Raw genomic sequence first — 18,669 nt, 5'->3', positions numbered from 1 at the left:
CTATTATTGTTCCATTTCTATAGCACCTGGCTCATTCCAATTCGAGCCCCCTTGGTGCTTAGAACATGCTGCACCCTCCCAAGAGGGAATGGGCCAATTTAAGACGAAATCGAGCTCCAGTGCTTTGCATGAACAGTGTAACGGTGAGGAGTGGATTCAGGAAGAGGTAGCCTGCTCTTGTGATTTTGAGCGACATGTCCATGTTTATACACTGATGCTGGGCGCAAACAACTAGATGGACGAGTGGAAAAGAAAGCACTTATTGTGCATCCCTCACAGCACTTGATAGAATGAGTGTCCCGTTGATGAATTGTGTGTCGGGTGAAGTTGGACAATGCCAATCCTTGTTAGATTGAACTGAAATAGCTCTTAAACTGGTCACTTCGACGAGCAAGCAACAATATAAAATATTTACAAAGGCAAATTGAAAATGCATTTATCAGTAACAATATGCAAAAGCAGCAGCTACAAGGGCTGTACTCCTGAAGCTCCGGCAGCACACTGATCTCTCTCAGATCCTCCTGGCTGAGGAGGTTTGAGCGCAAGGACTAGGCTCATAGAACCTTACAGCACAGAAGGAGGCCATTTGGCCCATCCTGCATGTGCTGTCTCTTTGAAAGACCTATCCAATTATTCCCACTCCCCACCCATATGAAAGCAAAATAAGGCGGACCCTGGAAATCTGAAATAAAAGCAGGGAATGTCGGAAAAACTCAGCAGGTCAAACAGTGTCTGTGGAGAGGGAAAGAGAGTTCACATTTCGGGTGGTCGGCCTTGCTGATTTTGGGAGACAACATTCACTCTTGGTGTCTTCACCAAATGGGGATCCAGGAAAATGAGATAGTGAGGCGTAGTGGTTCCATCACACCCCTCATTGATGTGACTCACTGAGCATTTGGCCCAGCCCTAGGGCACAGGTACATGCCTGGATTGGGAAGCGAGATGGGGAGGGGGAGAGGGTGGGGTGTGGGGGCGGTTGTGGGGTGTGGGGGGTGGTGGGTGGCATTGTTGAAACTTAAGAGGGGAGTGTGAAGCAGGCCCACACCCTCATCTCCATTCAGAGTCTTTACAGTGCGCAAGGAGGCCATTCGGCCCATCAAGCCTGCACTGGCTCCCTGGAAGAGCATTCTACCCAGTCCCCGCTTTCTTCCTCTGCTTTTCCCCTGAGAACTTGCCCCAAGCTCTTCCCCATTCCGACCTTTTCCCATCCTCCCCGAATGGATGGGATACGGGATCGGTGGATCAAACCAAGGGTATGTGGGTATGGAGCGAGCAGGCGAGGAAATGTTATCGAGGTCTCGTTTCACAATCCAGTGGGTGTTTGTAAGCCGTAGGCATGGTCTATTCTGGGTTTCCTACTTTCACTGTGTATTTTGTAAAAGTTTAAAAGGTGCTTCTGAGAATCCTGGTGGTTGGGGGTGGTGGGGGTGATCTGTAGGGGTTTTCAGAGTGGGGTGGGGTGGTGAATTGTGTACAACACTGCCCCAGACCAGCTGCCCTGTGCCTCTCTGCAGATTGGTATAAAATTCACAACAGCCAGCAGAACTTAATCAGGGATAGGCTACCCCCTCTGAAGAGGTTATATCGCCGAGCCAGCAACCCTGGGCTCTCTCAACCTGAGGACGGTGAGTTTGAAATCTTGAGCCGCACTTTCCTTCTTCCTGCTGGTTTTGTGGTGGGCTTTTGCTGCTCAAAGTGGGGAGTCCGCCTCTCTTACTCTGCGCGGGCCAGGGTGCTTGGACGCTGCAGCTTTGGTGTGTGGTGGGAAGCTTCTGCCCTCCTGCCAGTCCTGCTGTCAGAATGGAAATGCAGTGAGTACAGGTGTACGGAGCACAGCGCGACAAAAAAGTGCAGGAGCATACATAAATCCTCAAGCCATAGTTCAGCAGGTAGCACCCTCATCTCTGAGTCACAAGGTCACGGGTTCAAATCCTTGATTGAGCACAGAATCCAGGCTGACACGCGCGGTGCAGTACTGGGGGAATCCTGCACTGCTGGAGGCGCTGTCTCGCAGATGAGATCTTAAACCAAGGCCCTGTTTGTCCTTTCAGATGGATGTCAAATATTCAAAAACACAGCAGGAGAGTTCGCCCCAGTGTCCTGGGACTAATAGTTATCTCTCAACTGATATCACAGAAAGCAGATTATCAGATTGTTGTTTATGGAGGGTTTCTGTGCAGAGTGACGACCAATATTCTTTATATTTATTCACAGGATGTGGGCGTCGCTGGCTAGGCCAGCGTTTGTTGCCCATCCCTAATTGCCCCTTGAGAAGGTGGGGGTGAGCTGCCTTCTTGAGCCGCTGCAGTCCATGTGGTGTAGGTACACCCACAGTGCTGTTAGGGAGGGAGTTCCAGGATTTTGACCCAGCGACAGTGAAGGAACAGCCGATATATTTCCAAGTCAGAATGGTGAGTGACTTGGAGGGGAACTTGTGGGTGGTGGTGCTCCCATGTATCTGCTGCCCTTGTCCTTCTAGATGGTACAGCTTGCCTGTTTGGAAGGCGTTGCCTAAGGAGCTTTGGTGAGTTCCTGCAATGCACCTTGTAAAAACAGTAAACCAATCAATGACCAGCTATGCTGTTGGCTGGTGACGTCAGTTGAGGGATGAATATTGTCCAGGATTAGTGTTGCCAACCGACAAGGATTGTCCTGGTTGCAAAGCAAAACCCCTCACCCAAACTATGTTACCCACTGACAGTGCTACACTGCACTAGCACTGTGCTGGAGTGTTGGCCTGGTTTCGTAGCACAAATCCTGCAGTGGGAATTGAACCCACAGGCTTCTCACCCAGTGAAACCAGCAACGACAACAACCAAACCAAACCAAAGCCTATTTTCATCCCGCCATTTCAACTGCCCCGTTTCTTTGCCCCTAACGTTCGAAGAATAATTCTTCACCAACATGTTTAGCAAACGTTTTCCATAGTAGTTTTGTTGCAGGAACCAGGCTGTTATCGGCCCCGACAGACACTGACTCAGAGACAGAAGATGCCATCAACATTTGCAAAGTGCTGTTTGCAAATCATTTTCAGGCTTTGCAGTTGATATATGATCAGGATACAAAACAAAAACAGAATTACCTGGAAAAACTCAGCAGGTCTGGCAGCATCGGCGGAGAAGAAAAGAGTTGACGTTTCGAGTCCTCATGACCCTTCAACAGAACTGTTCTGTTGAAGGGTCATGAGGACTCGAAACGTCAACTCTTTTCTTCTCCGCCGATGCTGCCAGACCTGCTGAGTTTTTCCAGGTAATTCTGTTTTTGTTTTGGATTTCCAGCATCCGCAGTTTTTTTTGTTGTTATGATCAGGATACTTTGCATTTTGCAGCGAATATTTAAGGCAGACACTAAAACAGTCTTTCAGAGTGTGTGCACCGTGATGGGATGGGGAAGATGGACTTCAGCCACAACTCTGACATAAAAACACTCTCAATTTCAATACAGATGAGAGAATCACTTAAGAAAAAGCCAAAACAACTGAAAGACAATTGACCCATCAATCTCACACATTCAACACTCAATCCTTCTACAGAGCCTGTGCAGACTGCACTACCCTGAGCTCTAACTATTTAATGGCAAGAGACAGTTTTGTGGCACTGATTCATGAATCCCAAAGAAAATTGAGTAGAAATTCCAGAAACACCTTCCACCATCAAAACTCTAATGATTCAACCGCATAGGGAATAGGCCATCCCTCACACTCACCTGTGTTCATTTTCCTGAAATGAGTTATGTGAAAGAAAGGACTTGCATTTCTCTAACACAACCCAAAGCACTTTACAGCCAATGAAGTGCTTTTGAAGTGTAGTCACTGTTATAATTTAGGAAATGCTGCAGCCAGTTTGTGCACAGTAAGATCCCGCACACAGCAATGTCATAAATGATCAGATTATTCGTGTTAATCATATTGATTGAAGGATTGACCAGGAACCCACAGGGAAAGTTACCCCACTCTTTCATGCTCTACATTCGGACTATTCATGCTCACCTGAGGGGACAGATGGAGCCTTGGTTTAACATTACATTCGAAGGCCAGCACCTCTGACAGTGCTGCATTCCCTCAGGACTGCATGGAAATGTCAACTTAGGTTTTGTGCTTAAACCTCTGAGATGAGGCTTGAACCCACAAACTTCTGACTCAGAGACAAGAGTGCTTCCAAATGAAAGGTGCCACACTATAGGAAGGATGTGAACACATTGGAGAGGGTGCAGGAGAGGTTTATGAGAATTGCTACCAGGGGTGAGACACTCCAGTTATGAGGAAAGATTGCAGAATTTGGGACTCTTTTCCTTGGAGAGGAGAAGGCTGAGAGGAGACTTGATAGAAGTTTTCAAAATAATGAGGGGTCTGGACAGAGTAGATAGGGAGAAACTGTTCCCACCCATAAACGGATCGAGAACCACAGAGAGCAGTGTTAAAGTGTTTTTCAAAAATGTAAACACGAGGTGAGAAAAAACTTTTTCACACAGCGAGTAGTTAGGGTTTGGAATGCACTGCCTGGAAGTGTGGTGGAGGCAGGTTCAATCGAGGTATTCAAGAGGGTGTTGGACAATTATTTAAATAGAAACAATGTGCAGGGTTACGAGGAAAAGGCAGGAGATTGGCACCAAGTTAAAATGTTCAGAGAGCCGGTGCAGACACGATGGGCCAAATGGCCTCCTTCTGCACCATAACAACCGTGTGATTCTGATGTGAGCCATCGTCGGCACTCAGAGGGGCTGAAGTGGTTGTCACCACACGGCATGACATTGATCCTGGGTCAGTGCTCATCGGACTATTCCTGATGAGGTGCCCAAGAGTTTGACAATGGGAAGGTTCTGCTGTGAAAGCAGCCTCACTTGCCTGAAGACCATTGCTGCTGCTCTCCCTCTTCCTCCGTAGAAATCGTAGAAATGTCCATGAAGATCCCGACTTTCCCGACTTGCAGATGGGAAACCAGGACCTGGGCCACAAACCCACCCCAGCCACTAAATTAAAAAAAAAACAACTTGCATTGATATAGCACCTCTAACACGGTACAAAGTCCCAAGCTGCTTCACTGGATTATTATTAAACAAAATTTGACCACAAGCCACATTAGGACAGCCAACTGAAAGTTCTGTCAAAGATCGAGGTTTAAAGGAATATCTTAAAGGTTGGGCAAGACGGAGAAGAAGTTTAGGGAGGGAATTCCAGAGTTTAGGCCCCAGGCGGCTGAAATCCTGGCCATCATTGTTGGAATAATGGAATTCGGGGATGTGCCTGAGGCCAGAATTGGAGGAGCACAGAGACCTTGAATGGTTGTAGGGATGGAGGTAGTGACAGAGATAGAGAGGGGCGCAACCCGGAAGTGATTTGGCATTACCAGACTGAGAGCCAATTGTTATAGAGTTGATCTTCAGGCAACTTTTCTTAGTGGAAACATTTAACTTTATTTACAAGGCAGCAGCAGCTACTACACGTGTGCATCAAACTCTATAACTAACGAAGAACTCCCCTGTAGAGGTTCCCTGTGCTGCTAACACATTGGTTTACACGGGTTATGTGATCTTATAGCACAGGGTTATTCATAAAGCTACAGTCCTACCTTTCCCAAAACTGCAATGAGGGTCACTGAGCACAGGGGGTGTTACAGGTGGACAGGACTAGGTCTGAGTTAGAATATGGGCAGCAGGATTTGGTGGGAGATGGGAGGTCAGCCAGGAGTGCATCAGAATACTCAAGCTTAGAGCTAAAGGAATGGATGAAGCAGGGTTGTAGCAGTAAAAGAGCAGTCGGACAATATTACATATGTGGGAATAATGTTACAGAATGGATATGGGTTTGAAACCTTATCTTGGGGTCTTGTAGAGCATCAAAGATGGGAACAGTCTGGATCAACTTCAGGTGGTTGCTGGGGAGGGGAATGGACTTGGTGATGGGCAATAAGTCTCATAGTGGGAACTGAAGACACTAACTTTCATCTTCCCTATAATTAATTGGAGGAAAATTCTCCTCATTCAGCACTGGATATTAGACCAAAAGTGCGATAAATTGGAGGCTGTGGAGGGACTGAGAGGGGTGCTGGTGAGGTGGAACTAGATGTCATCAGTGTACATTTGATAACCTGACTGTGTTGGAATATGTTGCTGAGGGGCAGCTTACAGATGGGAAACGGGAAGGGTCCAAAGACAGACCCTGAGGGAATTGACAGAAACAGCCAAAGAACACACCTCAATGATACTTGGTGAGGAACTGTCTGGGGTCTGGGGCCCTCTTAGTGAAGTGCCCTCTCACTCATTGATCCTTAAACAACTCTGGACTCAAGGTGAAAACAGAACATTCTGGAAATCCTTGACAGGTCAGGCAGCACCGATGAAAGGGAGATCTAAAACTTTAGGTCATGTGATATGGTTGACGTATCCCAGGACCTCTGGTGACCATGGTAACAGGTCTGAGTGAAAATTATGCACTTTAAGGCAACGAAAAGAGGTGAAGTTGGCAAAGCAGAGGTGTTGTCACTGTTGTGTCAATCTTATCTCAACATCTGTCTTTATTTCTGCATTTCTTTCCCTGAGCTGTGTTTGTAACAACAGCTCTGATTATAGATAATTGAGGAGAGTTTATTTGGGTTCACTTGCATGTCAAAATCTCTTGGCCAGTCTTTACAAATCTCTGAGGCCAGATTTTCTGGTGAGCTCGGGGAAAACCCAACACGTGCACGTTTGGACACCCGAACTAAGGCAAAGGCTTTAACCTTTTCACAACTGTACACTTCCCTGACTGGGCAGAAGTGCCTTGGCAGTGAAACTCCGGTCCTTAGTTCAGCATTTCATGACCCGATTCATTGACCCCCCATTGGAAGACCGAGAAACAGGCCCTTGCTGTCTGTAATTTTTCATCAGATTAATTGTGTCCCCACTCATGGCCACTTTTTCTCTCCTTGCCTGGGCCCTGAGACTGGAATTCATTCCCTCCTTCTTCAAGATGCTCCTAGTAACCTATCTCTTTGACTGAGCTTCACCTCCTTAAGTGGGTTGATGTCAACTTTAGTTTGACAATCATTCTTGTGAAGCACTTTGGGATGTTTTGCAATGTTAACGCACCATAAATGCAGGTTTACTGCCCATTATGAAACAGCAATTGACTGAGATAAATTTGGTGACTCGTGGGTAAACCCTGGCTAAAAATTGGTCTGAAGTTAGTAAGTGGAAAGGGGGTTGTTTCCAAGGGCTTTCTGGTGGACTGTCTCAGCAGAAGGATTAATCCCTCTGTCCTCATGAACAGAAACAGAATTTGTGTGGCTGGGGATCAATTAATTGAGTTGTCCTTGGAAGAAAAACCCATTCAAGGCTGGATTCTTGGCTCTGCACACACAGCAGGCACTCTGCTTCAGAACAAAGAAACCTTGTCACAACTCAAATCGGCCCACACTACAGCCAGTCAGTTTTCACAGGGAAATGCATAATCCCAGTCAGTTGGAAACAGGGCGGCTTTGGAGACTTACTTCAGTGCGAGCAATGGGAAGCAGAGCTTTATGATGGATTCTGGAAGACAAGGCTGATATTATCAGACCATAAACTGGGGCCTGAAATCCTGTTTTCAATTCATTGAAACAACAGCACTATAATATGGTACATCCGGAATTCTTATACATTGCCACCGCAGCCGGAGACTTAACTATGATGTTACTCTATATCTAATCCCGTGCTGTACCTGTTCTGGGAGTGATTGATGGGGACAGTGTAGAGGGAGCTTTACTCTGTATCTAACCCCGTGTTGTACCTGTCCTGGGAGTGTTTGATGGGGACAGTGTAGAGGGAGTTTTACTCTGTATCTAACCCCGTGCTGTACCTGTCCTGGGAGTGCTTGATGGGGACAGTGTAGAGGGAGCTTTACTCTGTATCTAACTCCATGCAGTACCTGTCCTGGGAGTGTTTGATGGGAAGAACCTATGTAAGTGGGATAGAGATGATTCACAGAAATGATGCCAGAGTTTTAGGTAATGTCTAGGAAGACTGAAAAAAACTGAAGCTTCATTTCATTGGAAACACTGAAACTAAAGAGAAAATATTAAAGAGATTTTAAATCACTATAGTATGTCTGGACCACCCTGGCAATACTGCAAGTTTAAAATTCTTACCCTTGTTTTCAAATCCCTTCACATTTTATCCCTCCAATCCCTGTCATCTCCTCCAGCACCCCCAACCTCTGACAAGCAATGTGTCACCATTTACCCTCAACAATTATTCACAACTATACAGTGCCTTTACCATCTTAAAATGCCCCAAGGTGCTTTATACTGAGTCACATAAGAAGAGTTTAGGAGAGGTCTTGGGCAAAGAGGTAGGTTTTAAAGGAGGAGAGAGCGTTACAAAGGTTAAGGAAGGGGATTTCCAGAGTTTAAGACATTGACAGCTAAAGGCGCAGTCACTAATGGAGGAGCGATTCAGATCCAGAGTGCGCAGGAGGCTGAAATTGGAGGAGCACAGATAGCTCAGAGGGTTGTGGAGCTGCAGGAGATTACAGAGATAGGGAGGGGTGAGATCCTGGAGGGATTTGAAAGCAAGAATGAGAATTTTAGAATTTTGTTGTTGCTGGGCCAGAGAAGGGTCAGTGACTACAGGGTGTTGTGGCTCCCTTTCCCCTTGACCACTTTGCTATTTTTAAGAGAGATAGTCTCACAGAGAGCAATATATATTAGTTCACAACTACAGCCAGGAATTACCTTGCCTGTTTATTCCTGACTTTGTACCGACATATTATTTATCATTGCAGGAAACAGCTTGTAACATATGCACTTTAATAGCTGAACAAATTGGGATTGAAAGCGCAATGGTCGAATTTTAACACCATTTAAACCCTAACAATTCGAGCTGCCTCCAACTGTTGGCTTCCTCACGACACTGCGATCTTGCATTTTCCCAGCTTGTCTGACAGCTCCAAGCGTTCAGTTCCTGCATGCCTCTCTCCCTCCCCTCTCTCTGGGCACACCAATCTCCTGCTGCTTCTTTTCATTTCCACTCAGCATTCTGCCTGAACAGAATTGAGACATCAAATGCGTGTGAGTTGAAAATGACTGCAGAACTTGCCAAAATTTTAACTAAAGCACACAGAGGTTTGGAATGGACCTTCAACAGTAAACCATCAGTCTCCATTTGCTGTTTCAGCCCCCTGTTGGAGTGGTCCTTGTGCAGTGTATCTTTGCTGAGGTGCTGTCGCTTGTGTTATCTGCATTGTGCTGTTTTCTGTTTGCATATTTATCTCAATGTACAGTGGTACAGCCTGCATACTGTTTCAAAATGTGATTTTCACACAGATTTTCCTTGTTAAAATGTGACAGGCATTGTGTCCATTTGTTTAAATTCAGGTTTCATGCTGGGGCAGTACTGGCCTAATATTTGGCTGTGCAAATACAAGTCTCACCTCGTGCCTGGGTGAGTCGAAGCCTTAACATGGGCCAGTGTAGGCCTCATCCTGTGCCTGGGCCAGTGTAGGCCTCACCCTGTGCCTGGGTCAATGTAGGCCCCACCCTGTGCCTGAGTCAGTGTAGGCCCCACCCTTTGCCTGGGCCAATGTAGGCCCCACCCTTTGCCTGGGTCAGTGTAGGCCTTACCTTGTGACTGGGCCAATGTAGGCCCCACCCTGTGCCTGGGCCAATGTAGGCCCCACCCTTTGCCTGGGTCAGTGTAGGCCTTACCTTGTGACTGGGCCAATGTAGGCCCCACCCTTTGCCTGGGTCAGTGTAGGCCTTACCTTGTGACTGGGCCAATGTAGGCCCCACCCTTTGCCTGGGTCAGTGTAGGCCTTACCTTGTGACTGGGCCAATGTAGGCCCCACCCTTTGCCTGGGTCAGTGTAGGCCTTACCTTGTGACTGGGCCAATGTAGGCCTTACCTTGTGACTGGGCCAATGTAGGCCCCACCCTGTGCCTGGGTGAGTGTAGCCTTCACCCTGTTGGGTCAATGTGGGCCTCACCCTGTGCCCTGAGTCAGTGCAGGCCTCACCCTGTAGGGTCAGTGTAGGCCTCAACCTGTGCCTGGGTCAGTGTAGGCCTCACCTGTAGGGCACCTTGTGCCTGAATTAGTGTAGATCTCACCCTGTGCCTGTGTGCATCAGGACCTCTCATCTCATGCCTGCATCAGTGTAGCCTCAGCTCGTGTCTCAAGTCAGTAAGCCTCATCCGATGCCTTGGTCAAGATGGGCCTTGAGCCTGTGTCCAGGCCTCCAGCCTTGTCTGTAGCAACCGAAGAGGCTTTTAACATTGGAATCAGCAGTCACTCCCCAAAACCAATCTGCATCACCTTCACACTGTATTCTCTGTTGGATGTTTTCCTGAAGATTGGAATCACATGACCTCCAACTACCCCTGCCCCCACGTTCCCACCATTGGTCACCTGACATGACCATCATCGCAGTGCCCAGCCTTCGTGGCCAATCAGCCTCTCCATTATCTGATTGGATGGTTCCTGACTCTCAGTCCAACTCCTATTTCTCGACCATCTCCAATATCTCTAGAATCAAAAGCATTGAAAGAATATGAAAAGAAATTAGGTGGGTCACTAGCGGATAGTGTCAATATTATTCACCCTAAATCTATGTCCTCACAAAAGAAATGCAATAATTTCTGGGAAATCCATTTGGAAATGTACTGAATATTTTTCATCTCTGTTGTACATCCTGAGGCAGAGAGGGGTTCAGAATGCAGTCTACACACAGACATCAGAGATCTGGTCGGCCAGACAAGGTTCTGGCATGGGAAGGACTATTGCAACTTCGTCTACAAGGACTGGATCCAACTGGACAAACCCTTTGACGGTGAGTGAAAGCACAATGGATACTCTGGAGTTCCGTAATCACAGCTCTGCTGCCCCTGTGTCCTAACTCGCATCAAATCCCGTTCACCCTTCACGTCACTGACCTACATTGGCTCCTGATCCGCCTTGAAATTGATTTTAAAATTCTCATCTTTGTTTGCAAAACCCTCCATGGCCTCGCCCCCTACCTCTCTTTATTCCCTCCTCCAGCCCTCTAAGATCTCTGAACTCCTCCAATTCTGGCGTCTCCCATTTTAATTGTTCCACCATTGGTGGATATGCCCTTACTTATTATTTAATTGGAGAGAGACTGCAGCATGCTGCAGTACAGAGGGATCTGGGTGTCCTTGCACATGAATCACAAAATGTTAATATGCGGGTACAGCAGGCATTTCAGAAGGCACGTGGAATCCACCCGCTGCCCTTATTATTCCAGGAGGTAGAGGTCGTGGGATTGAAAGATAGGCTTGAGTGAAATGCTGCAGTGCCTCTTGTAAATGGTAGCACACTCATTTTGGTGAACCTTTATGTATAAGGGATGGGGCAAAGGCGTGTATTTAGAGTTAATTTGCAGATCGACTATGATCTCATTGAGTGGGGGAAGAGGTTCAAGGGGCTAAATGGCCTCTTCTTATTCCCATGTCTTTGGATTGAATAATTGGTGTTTTGGGGTGGATTGGGGAGGGGGATGTTGGTGAATGAAGGCTAAATTCTTGACCCAGACAGTGATTCTGCCACTGTCTGGTGCACAACTCAGGTAAGAATCCAAGAACACAAATGATCATCAAAACCCAGGCCCAGGATTGAACCTGGGATGTTCCTGATCCTGGGTCCCAGTGCATATGGTAGGGCCACTCGCTGAGCAGGGAGTGGGACCTTGTTTGACTCTGATCTCACGGCCCTTGCCTAACATTTCCATCTGTCCCTTAGATTTCATCGACCGGCATGTGACTCCCAGAATGCCTTGGCACGATATCACTGCAGTGGTGCATGGGAAGGCTGCGCGCAATGTGGCGCGGCATTTCATCCAACGCTGGAACTTCACAAAGGTGACTCCCTCCCTCAATACCCCTACTTTTCCCAACCCTGGGGACCTGCGACATGGGAATGGACTACAAGACCCACTAAGATCCGAAGCATTGAAGGGTCCAGACAGGGTGTGCACATGATGCCCACAAGCCTTTGCTTCTCTGATGCTCTGCTTCTGGATCGAGAGGTAGCGTGTTGGAGTCACCATCCCACTCCCTGACCGGCAGAGGCAGCGAGATGGTCTGCATTGGTCACTCAATGACTGAAAGCTGGTGGGCTGCTTGGTCAGTTGATCAGACGGACTGCCTCTCATCCAGTACTGGACGATGATCAGGAGTAGGAACCCGAGCCAAATTCCTGTCTTTCGCTTATGATGCGGAGACCAATTGGCAATGCCTGACTGAAGTCAAGCAACCCTGCGTAGATTGGATGTTGAACCTGGGCCCTAAGGGCTTAGAAATAAAAGTTGGGAACGCCGGAAACTCAGCAGGTCAGGAAGCGTCTATGGAGAGGAGCTGAATTAACAGGCTGGTTTTGACCACGCTCCCCACCCCCACAACTAAAAAGTCAGGTCGCGAGCACGCTTACGGAAAAGCAGGCTACCCTGGAGCTGTTTTACGCTTGGCCAATTGGATTGGCTGGCAGACCGATAGCCCCTGCAGCACTAGTTTTGACTGATGGCAACTACTGGCTCTACAGCCAGAATCTGAAGAGGAAGAGGCTGTGGAAGTCGGACTGGAGGTAAATTGGGCTGTTGGTGGGGCCTGGCTTGCAGGCCCCAGTGAAGGGGGTGAGGTGGGGGGGGGGGGGGTGCGTGGGATGAGGGGCTGGGTTTGAGAGACTGGAAGGAGGGGGTTAAAGGAGGGGGGAAGGGCATGACCCTGGGATGTGGTACCTCCGATAGGTGCAGAGGACCCATACAAGCAGAGGTCCCCCTCCTCCCCCCACCCCCCCCCCCCCCCCCACCCCCCTGCCACCTACACCTCCCCCCCACACCCCCACACCCCATTGCTAGATACCAGCTCGCCCAGTAAAACTTTCCGGGATACCTGCTTAGCCTGAGCTGCCCCCTGTTAGGGGTTAGATCACTGTGGGGGTGAGATGAGGCACTGAAGTTGCCATTTAATGGCTTTAATAGGCCCAAGGGGGAGCGGCCACCTGATACCTCCACTGCCCACACCCCCCCCGGGCATAAAACGGGGGACAAGTTGGGGGTGGGAGGGAGGGTGGGAGGCAGAGCACAGGCTACGTTAATATGAACCTCTAAATCCTCCAGCGGGGTTAAACTGTGCCCAACGTTTCAGGCCGAAAACCTTTCCTCAGAACTCAACTTATTGCCGACCTGATGAGTATCTCCAGCGGTTTTTGTTTTCGTTTCAGATTGCCAGCATCCACAGTTTTATTTTATTCGCCCGTTTTGCTTTTGGCTAAGTGCTCGGTGTGGCTTTGGACTGTCGATAATGCAGAGCAACGATGTTTCAGTCAGGTAGCCTGCTCCAATTTCCATGAACAGAAAGAGATCTCTTGCGTTTCCATAGCACCTTTCATGATCTCAAGCTATCCCAAAGCATTTTTCAACGAATTAAGCACTTTTAAATCATAATCACTGATGTCATGCAGGAAATAAGGCAGCCAATTTGCGCACAGTAAGCTCCCACAGACAGCAGTTGTAATGATCAGATAACCTGTCTTCGTGATGTTGGTTGAGGGATAGCTATTGGCCATCTCACCAGGGATGTTGTCCCTGCTGTTCTTCAAAATAGTGGCTGTGGGATCTCCCACCTCCACTTGAGAGGCCAGACTGGTCCTCACTTTAACATCTCTCAGAAAGATGATGCTTCCAACAATGTAGCACTCCCTCAGTACCGCACAGGGAAAAGAGGCACAGGTTAAGAAACTCAAATCTCTGGACTGAATTCTCAAACACACAACCAACTGACTCAAAAGTGAGAGTTCTGCCCATTGAGATGCTGCTGGTACCCATCTAAGCGACTGAATGAGTATTTGAAACTTCTGTCGATTTAAGTTTACACAAGTAACATGTGGTGTGTTTTTTCTCTATTTCAGATTGTTAAAGCCAAGTATCGGCCCCTGTCCTACCCTTATCTCCTGCCCAAGTCACTCTCGACAGCAAATGAGCTGAGATACCAGGTGCCGGGCTCTGTGCAAGCTAGAGTTCAGGTGTGTGTGTGTGTGTGTGTGTGTTCTGTTTTAATAAAACTCACACAAGGTACATCTTTGAATTCATTCTCAGAATGTTAGCACCGCTGGCTAAGCCAATGTTTATTGCTCATCCCTCATTGCCCTTGAGAAGGTGGTGGTGAGCTGCCTTCTTGAACCGCTGCAGTCCATGTGGTGTAGGTACACCCACAGTGCTGTTAGGGAAGGGTTCCAGGGATTTGACCCAGCGACTGTGAAGGAATGGTGATATATTTCCAAGTCAGGATGGTGAGTGGCTTGGAGGGGAACTTCCAGGTGGTGGTGTTCACATCGATCTGCTGCCCTTGTCCTTCTAGATGGTAGTGGTCGTGGGTTTGGAAGGTGCTGTCTAAGGAGCCCTGGTGAATTCCTGCAGTGCATCTTGTAGATCGTACACACTGCTGCTACTGTGCGTCGGTGGTGGAGGGAGTGAATGTTTAAGGTAATGGAATGGATGCCTACCATGCAGGCTGTTTTGTCCTGGATGATGTAGAGTTCTTGAGTTTGGGAGCTACGCTCTTTCAGGTAAGTGGAGAATGTTCCGTCACAATCCTGACTTGCGCCTTGTAGATGGTGGACAGGATTTGAGGAGTCAGGAGGTGAGTTACTTGCCACAGAATTTCCAGCCTCTGACCTGTTCTTGTAGTCACAGTTTTTATATGGCTAGTCCAGTTCAGTTTCTGGTCAATGGTAACTCCCAGGATGTTGATAGTGGGGGATTCAGTGATGGTAATGCCATTGAATGTCAAGGGGTGATGGTTAGATTCTCTCTTGCTAGATGGAGATGGTCATTGCCTGGCACCTGTGTGGCGTGAATATTACTGACCATTTGTCAGCCCAAGCCTGGATATTGAAAGTAAATCACTCGTTGCTTCCACTGGTATCTGAGGACTGGTTGGGGTGTGCAGGATTCATTAACTGCACTCATCATGTGCCTGAAGTTAGCTAACAAAGCCTGACATTTTGACTGTGTTTCATAACCTCCCAAATTGCTGGACAATTTTAACATAACTGGCCCCCCTTGAGAGACTGGCAGGATTGGGTGTGTTAAAGCCAATGAGGAATAATACCGAGCAGGTTTCCCACCTGGTGACGGTCGCTTAAAAATAGCACAGGCCTCCCCCACTCATCGCTCCCCGGACTTCACATTCAAAGAAACGCAGACACTTTTGCAGGCAAGTATCACACAGAAAGAGCCAGTGGGATGAGTACCCAATTAATTATTAGTTTGCATTGAGGGAGGATTACTGACCCTAAAAGATGGGAACATTTGCCACCGTTTTTCACCCAGGCATACCGAGGGATGTTTTGGGTGAATGGGTAAAGCAGGAGTGCGTTGCCTTTGGAGGTGGTCACCTGTAGTTTGGCTGATGACCCAGGTTCGCATATGTTGTAATGGATCTACTGAGTGCCAGATATCAGCACAGCAACAACAACTTGCATTTATATAGCACCTTTAACGCAGTAAAAATAAATCCCAAGGTGCTCCGTGGGAGTGTTATCAAACAAAATTTGACAGACATGGAGCTGTTAAGGGGCCAAAAGTGGAGGAGCGCTGGGATCCCAGAGGGCTGTAGGACTAGAGGAGATTACAGAGCTGGGGAGGGTGGAGGGAGGAGTGTCCGAGATGGGAGTACCTATGAGATCTGCATTAAAGAGATGATGTGACTCCTGTCAAGGAATGACAGACCAAATGAACTAGATTGTGATTGACGGACGAGTCTGGGTGGCCACTGCCCACTGACCATAGCCAGTTGGTCAGACTACCCAACCTCCCCAAAGCTGTAACCTTTGACCCTTTGATTAATAGTGAAATGCTCAGTCTTTCTGGAACCTCCCTGGGGACATTCAGCAAACTGTAATGTTTGTGTGGGGTATATCTGCTTTTCCATCTGTCCCCATCTCTCTGCCTCACTCCCCTAATTTGACTAATTTATCACTTTCCCCTTTTCTATTTATTGTCTGGTTTTTCTTCACTTGACCCATCTTTCCTTCCTGTTCTTTGCAGTGGTTTGTCATTCCCTTATCTCATCAGATTGTCACCCTTTGAGCAAGAATATTGACAGACTATTCAACCATGGAAGGAATAATGACTAAGTCCACCCTTCTGTCACACGCTCGCAGGTGCTTTCCAGCGGTGGTCACTGAGGTAGCACTCATAAGCTGACATGTGTCCTCCATGTGTCCCTACCCTCGAGTCACTCAGCTCAAGTCTATCACCCATCTACTGCTGTGCCAATTGAGGCAGCATAGGCTGGGTGCATTGACCTGGCTCCCTGCCCTGGTCAGTGCTGCACTGGTGCATTTATACACGGTGTTATGGCCGATCCAGTTGGTAAAGCGGAGTTATTTAAAAACCCCAGAGGGAAACGTTAAACAACTGTCATAACCAATAACATCAAGTGTTAGGTTTGAGATGCGGCTCTAAACTCAGAACCACTAGTTCTCGAGGCTCTACATTAGACTAAGTGAAACATTTTATTAATTTACAGAGGTTAAAATACAGGTACACATAGCTACAAATTACTGCTATCATAACTTTTAACAAATTCCCAAACTAATCTCCATTAAAGCAACAGCAACCCATAGACTTAACCAGACACCAGGCAAAACATTTTCACCTTACAAATTCAGAATGAGGTTATTTTCACTGTGGAGCTAGTTGGAGGCTTACAGCTGCCTTTTGATCTCACATTACCTCTGCTCTGCACACCCGAAAACTACTCAAGTTATACCCACCACCACTGATTGAATTCAAATTCTCATTGTATCTCATTGTAACCTCTTTGAACGTAACCTTTTAAAAATGAAACCCCTTTCATTGTACCCATTTTATTAGTAATATAAATATATGGCTTGGTATCTGCTGGATAGGCATCAAGTTTTCACCCTACTTCTTGAATGCTCTATTCAAAAAATGCCATTGCACACTATCTCACTGTTTACATCTCAAAACTAGCACATATCAAAGCTATCAAGACTATCATATCATCAAGACATATCATACCAAGACTATCTGATTTTAATCTAATTAAGACATACTCACAGACCAAACCTCTATTTTAAACAAAAAATATTTTCCAAAATATTATATACTTTAATAGCATTGTGACACACTGACCCATTGGGAGTATTTCCCTTCTGGTGCCACCTGTGCTCAGTGGACAGCACTCTCAGCTCTGAGTCCCAAGTTTGTGGGTTCAATCCCTACTGCAGGCACTTGAGCACGAAATCACGACTGACACTCCAGTGCAGTACAGAGGGAGTGCCGCCCAGTCAGAGGTGCTGTGCACTTTCGGATTAGACATTAAGCCAAAGCCTTGTTTGTCCTCTCGGGTGGATGTAAAAGATCCCACAGCCACATTTTTGACAAAGAGCAGGCAAGTACCTCCCAGTGCCCTGGGGCCAACTATATCGCCCCTCAATCAGCCCTGCTCAACACGGGTCATGATCACATTGCTGTTTGTGGGAGCTTGCTGTGCACAAATTGGCTGCCGTGTTTCCTCTGGGGCGCCCTGAGGCTCTGATAGGTGCAGCGAGTGCTTTATTGTGTAACTGTGCTGAAGGACCACCAGCCTGGGATCGGCACTGAGACAGGAGACTGACCCCTCACCTTGATCCCGAGCCAACGTTTTTAAAACCCTCCATGTTTTGCAGGTGCTGCGATCGGCTGCTGATTGGTCGTGTGGTATTAAATATCACGAAGAATCCATTCACAACGCCTACATACATGTGATCGAAAACAGCAAACACTACATCTACATTGAGGTGAGCACCAGCCTGACACTGGGAGTAGCTTCTCAGCTCTGAGCACAGCACTGAGCTGGGAAGAGAGCATGCTGCACCATCATTCAGACACATCACTGAGCATTGGTGTCATTCTAATCTTCTGGGGTGCACGAAGCCCTGAAGAATATATAGTACACAGTTTTTACACAGTGCAGAGTATACACATGACACACACATTGTACAGTACACTGTGCATAAACAATATCCAATGCACTATATATGCAGAATGATAGGGTAAACAGAGGATCCACAAGAGGCCCATTATCAGAGGCGTACAGAGATCTCAGAGCGTGCTGAGGCTGGAGGAGATTACAGCAATAGGGAGGGGTGAGACCACAGAGGGATTTGAAACTAAATACGAGAGTTTTAAAATTGAGATGTTGCTGCACAGGCAGCTAATGTAGATCAACAAGCACAGGCAGTGGTTGAAGAACAGGATTTTGGGCAGGTGAGGACATGAGAAGCTGGATTTTGGACGAGCCACAGTTTAATAGAGGCTGGAAGCTGGGAGGTAGGCCAGGCAAGTACTGGAATAGTCAAATCCGGCTGAGATGAGTGCATTGATGTGGGTTTCAGTGAAATAGATGAACTTTGCAAAAGAGAATAACTGACACCAAGGGGCTGTGAGTTGGTTTGGGTTGGGGTCCAGTGGTTCAGACTAAAAGCTTGCATCAAACATCTTGCTCATTCTCACTCCTCTCTCTTTTCCCTGTTTTGTGTTTGATCAGAACCAATTCTTCATCAGTTGTGCTGACAACAAGTGTATCTTTAACAAGATTGGTGACGCCATTGCACAGAGAATCCTGAGGGCTTACAGGTAACAGAATGTGACCATCGTGAGATAAGACAGACACCACACAGACACAACTGTCCACCA

General features: G+C 47.4%; 1 protein-coding gene across 4 annotated transcripts in view; it reads left to right on the top strand.

Moving 5' to 3' along the window:
- The window catches only part of LOC121274091 (phospholipase D1-like), a 139,934-nt gene that overhangs the window by 101,453 nt on the left and 19,812 nt on the right, over positions 1-18,669 (top strand). For 3 of the 4 annotated variants that reach the window (XM_041181255.1, XM_041181248.1, XM_041181271.1), the window contains 6 exons: positions 1,515-1,625; positions 10,648-10,776; positions 11,706-11,824; positions 13,872-13,985; positions 17,661-17,771; positions 18,521-18,609. In XM_041181255.1, coding sequence (XP_041037189.1) covers positions 1,515-1,625; positions 10,648-10,776; positions 11,706-11,824; positions 13,872-13,985; positions 17,661-17,771; positions 18,521-18,609 — 673 coding nt within the window. The remainder of the gene's footprint in view (positions 1-1,514; positions 1,626-10,647; positions 10,777-11,705; positions 11,825-13,871; positions 13,986-17,660; positions 17,772-18,520; positions 18,610-18,669) is intronic. The other variant, XM_041181262.1, reaches the window with a different exon arrangement.

The sequence above is a fragment of the Carcharodon carcharias genome, chromosome 2, assembly GCF_017639515.1.
Source record: "Carcharodon carcharias isolate sCarCar2 chromosome 2, sCarCar2.pri, whole genome shotgun sequence".
Lineage (NCBI taxonomy): Eukaryota > Metazoa > Chordata > Chondrichthyes > Lamniformes > Lamnidae > Carcharodon > Carcharodon carcharias.
This window is presented reverse-complemented; position numbering and strand designations above follow the sequence as displayed.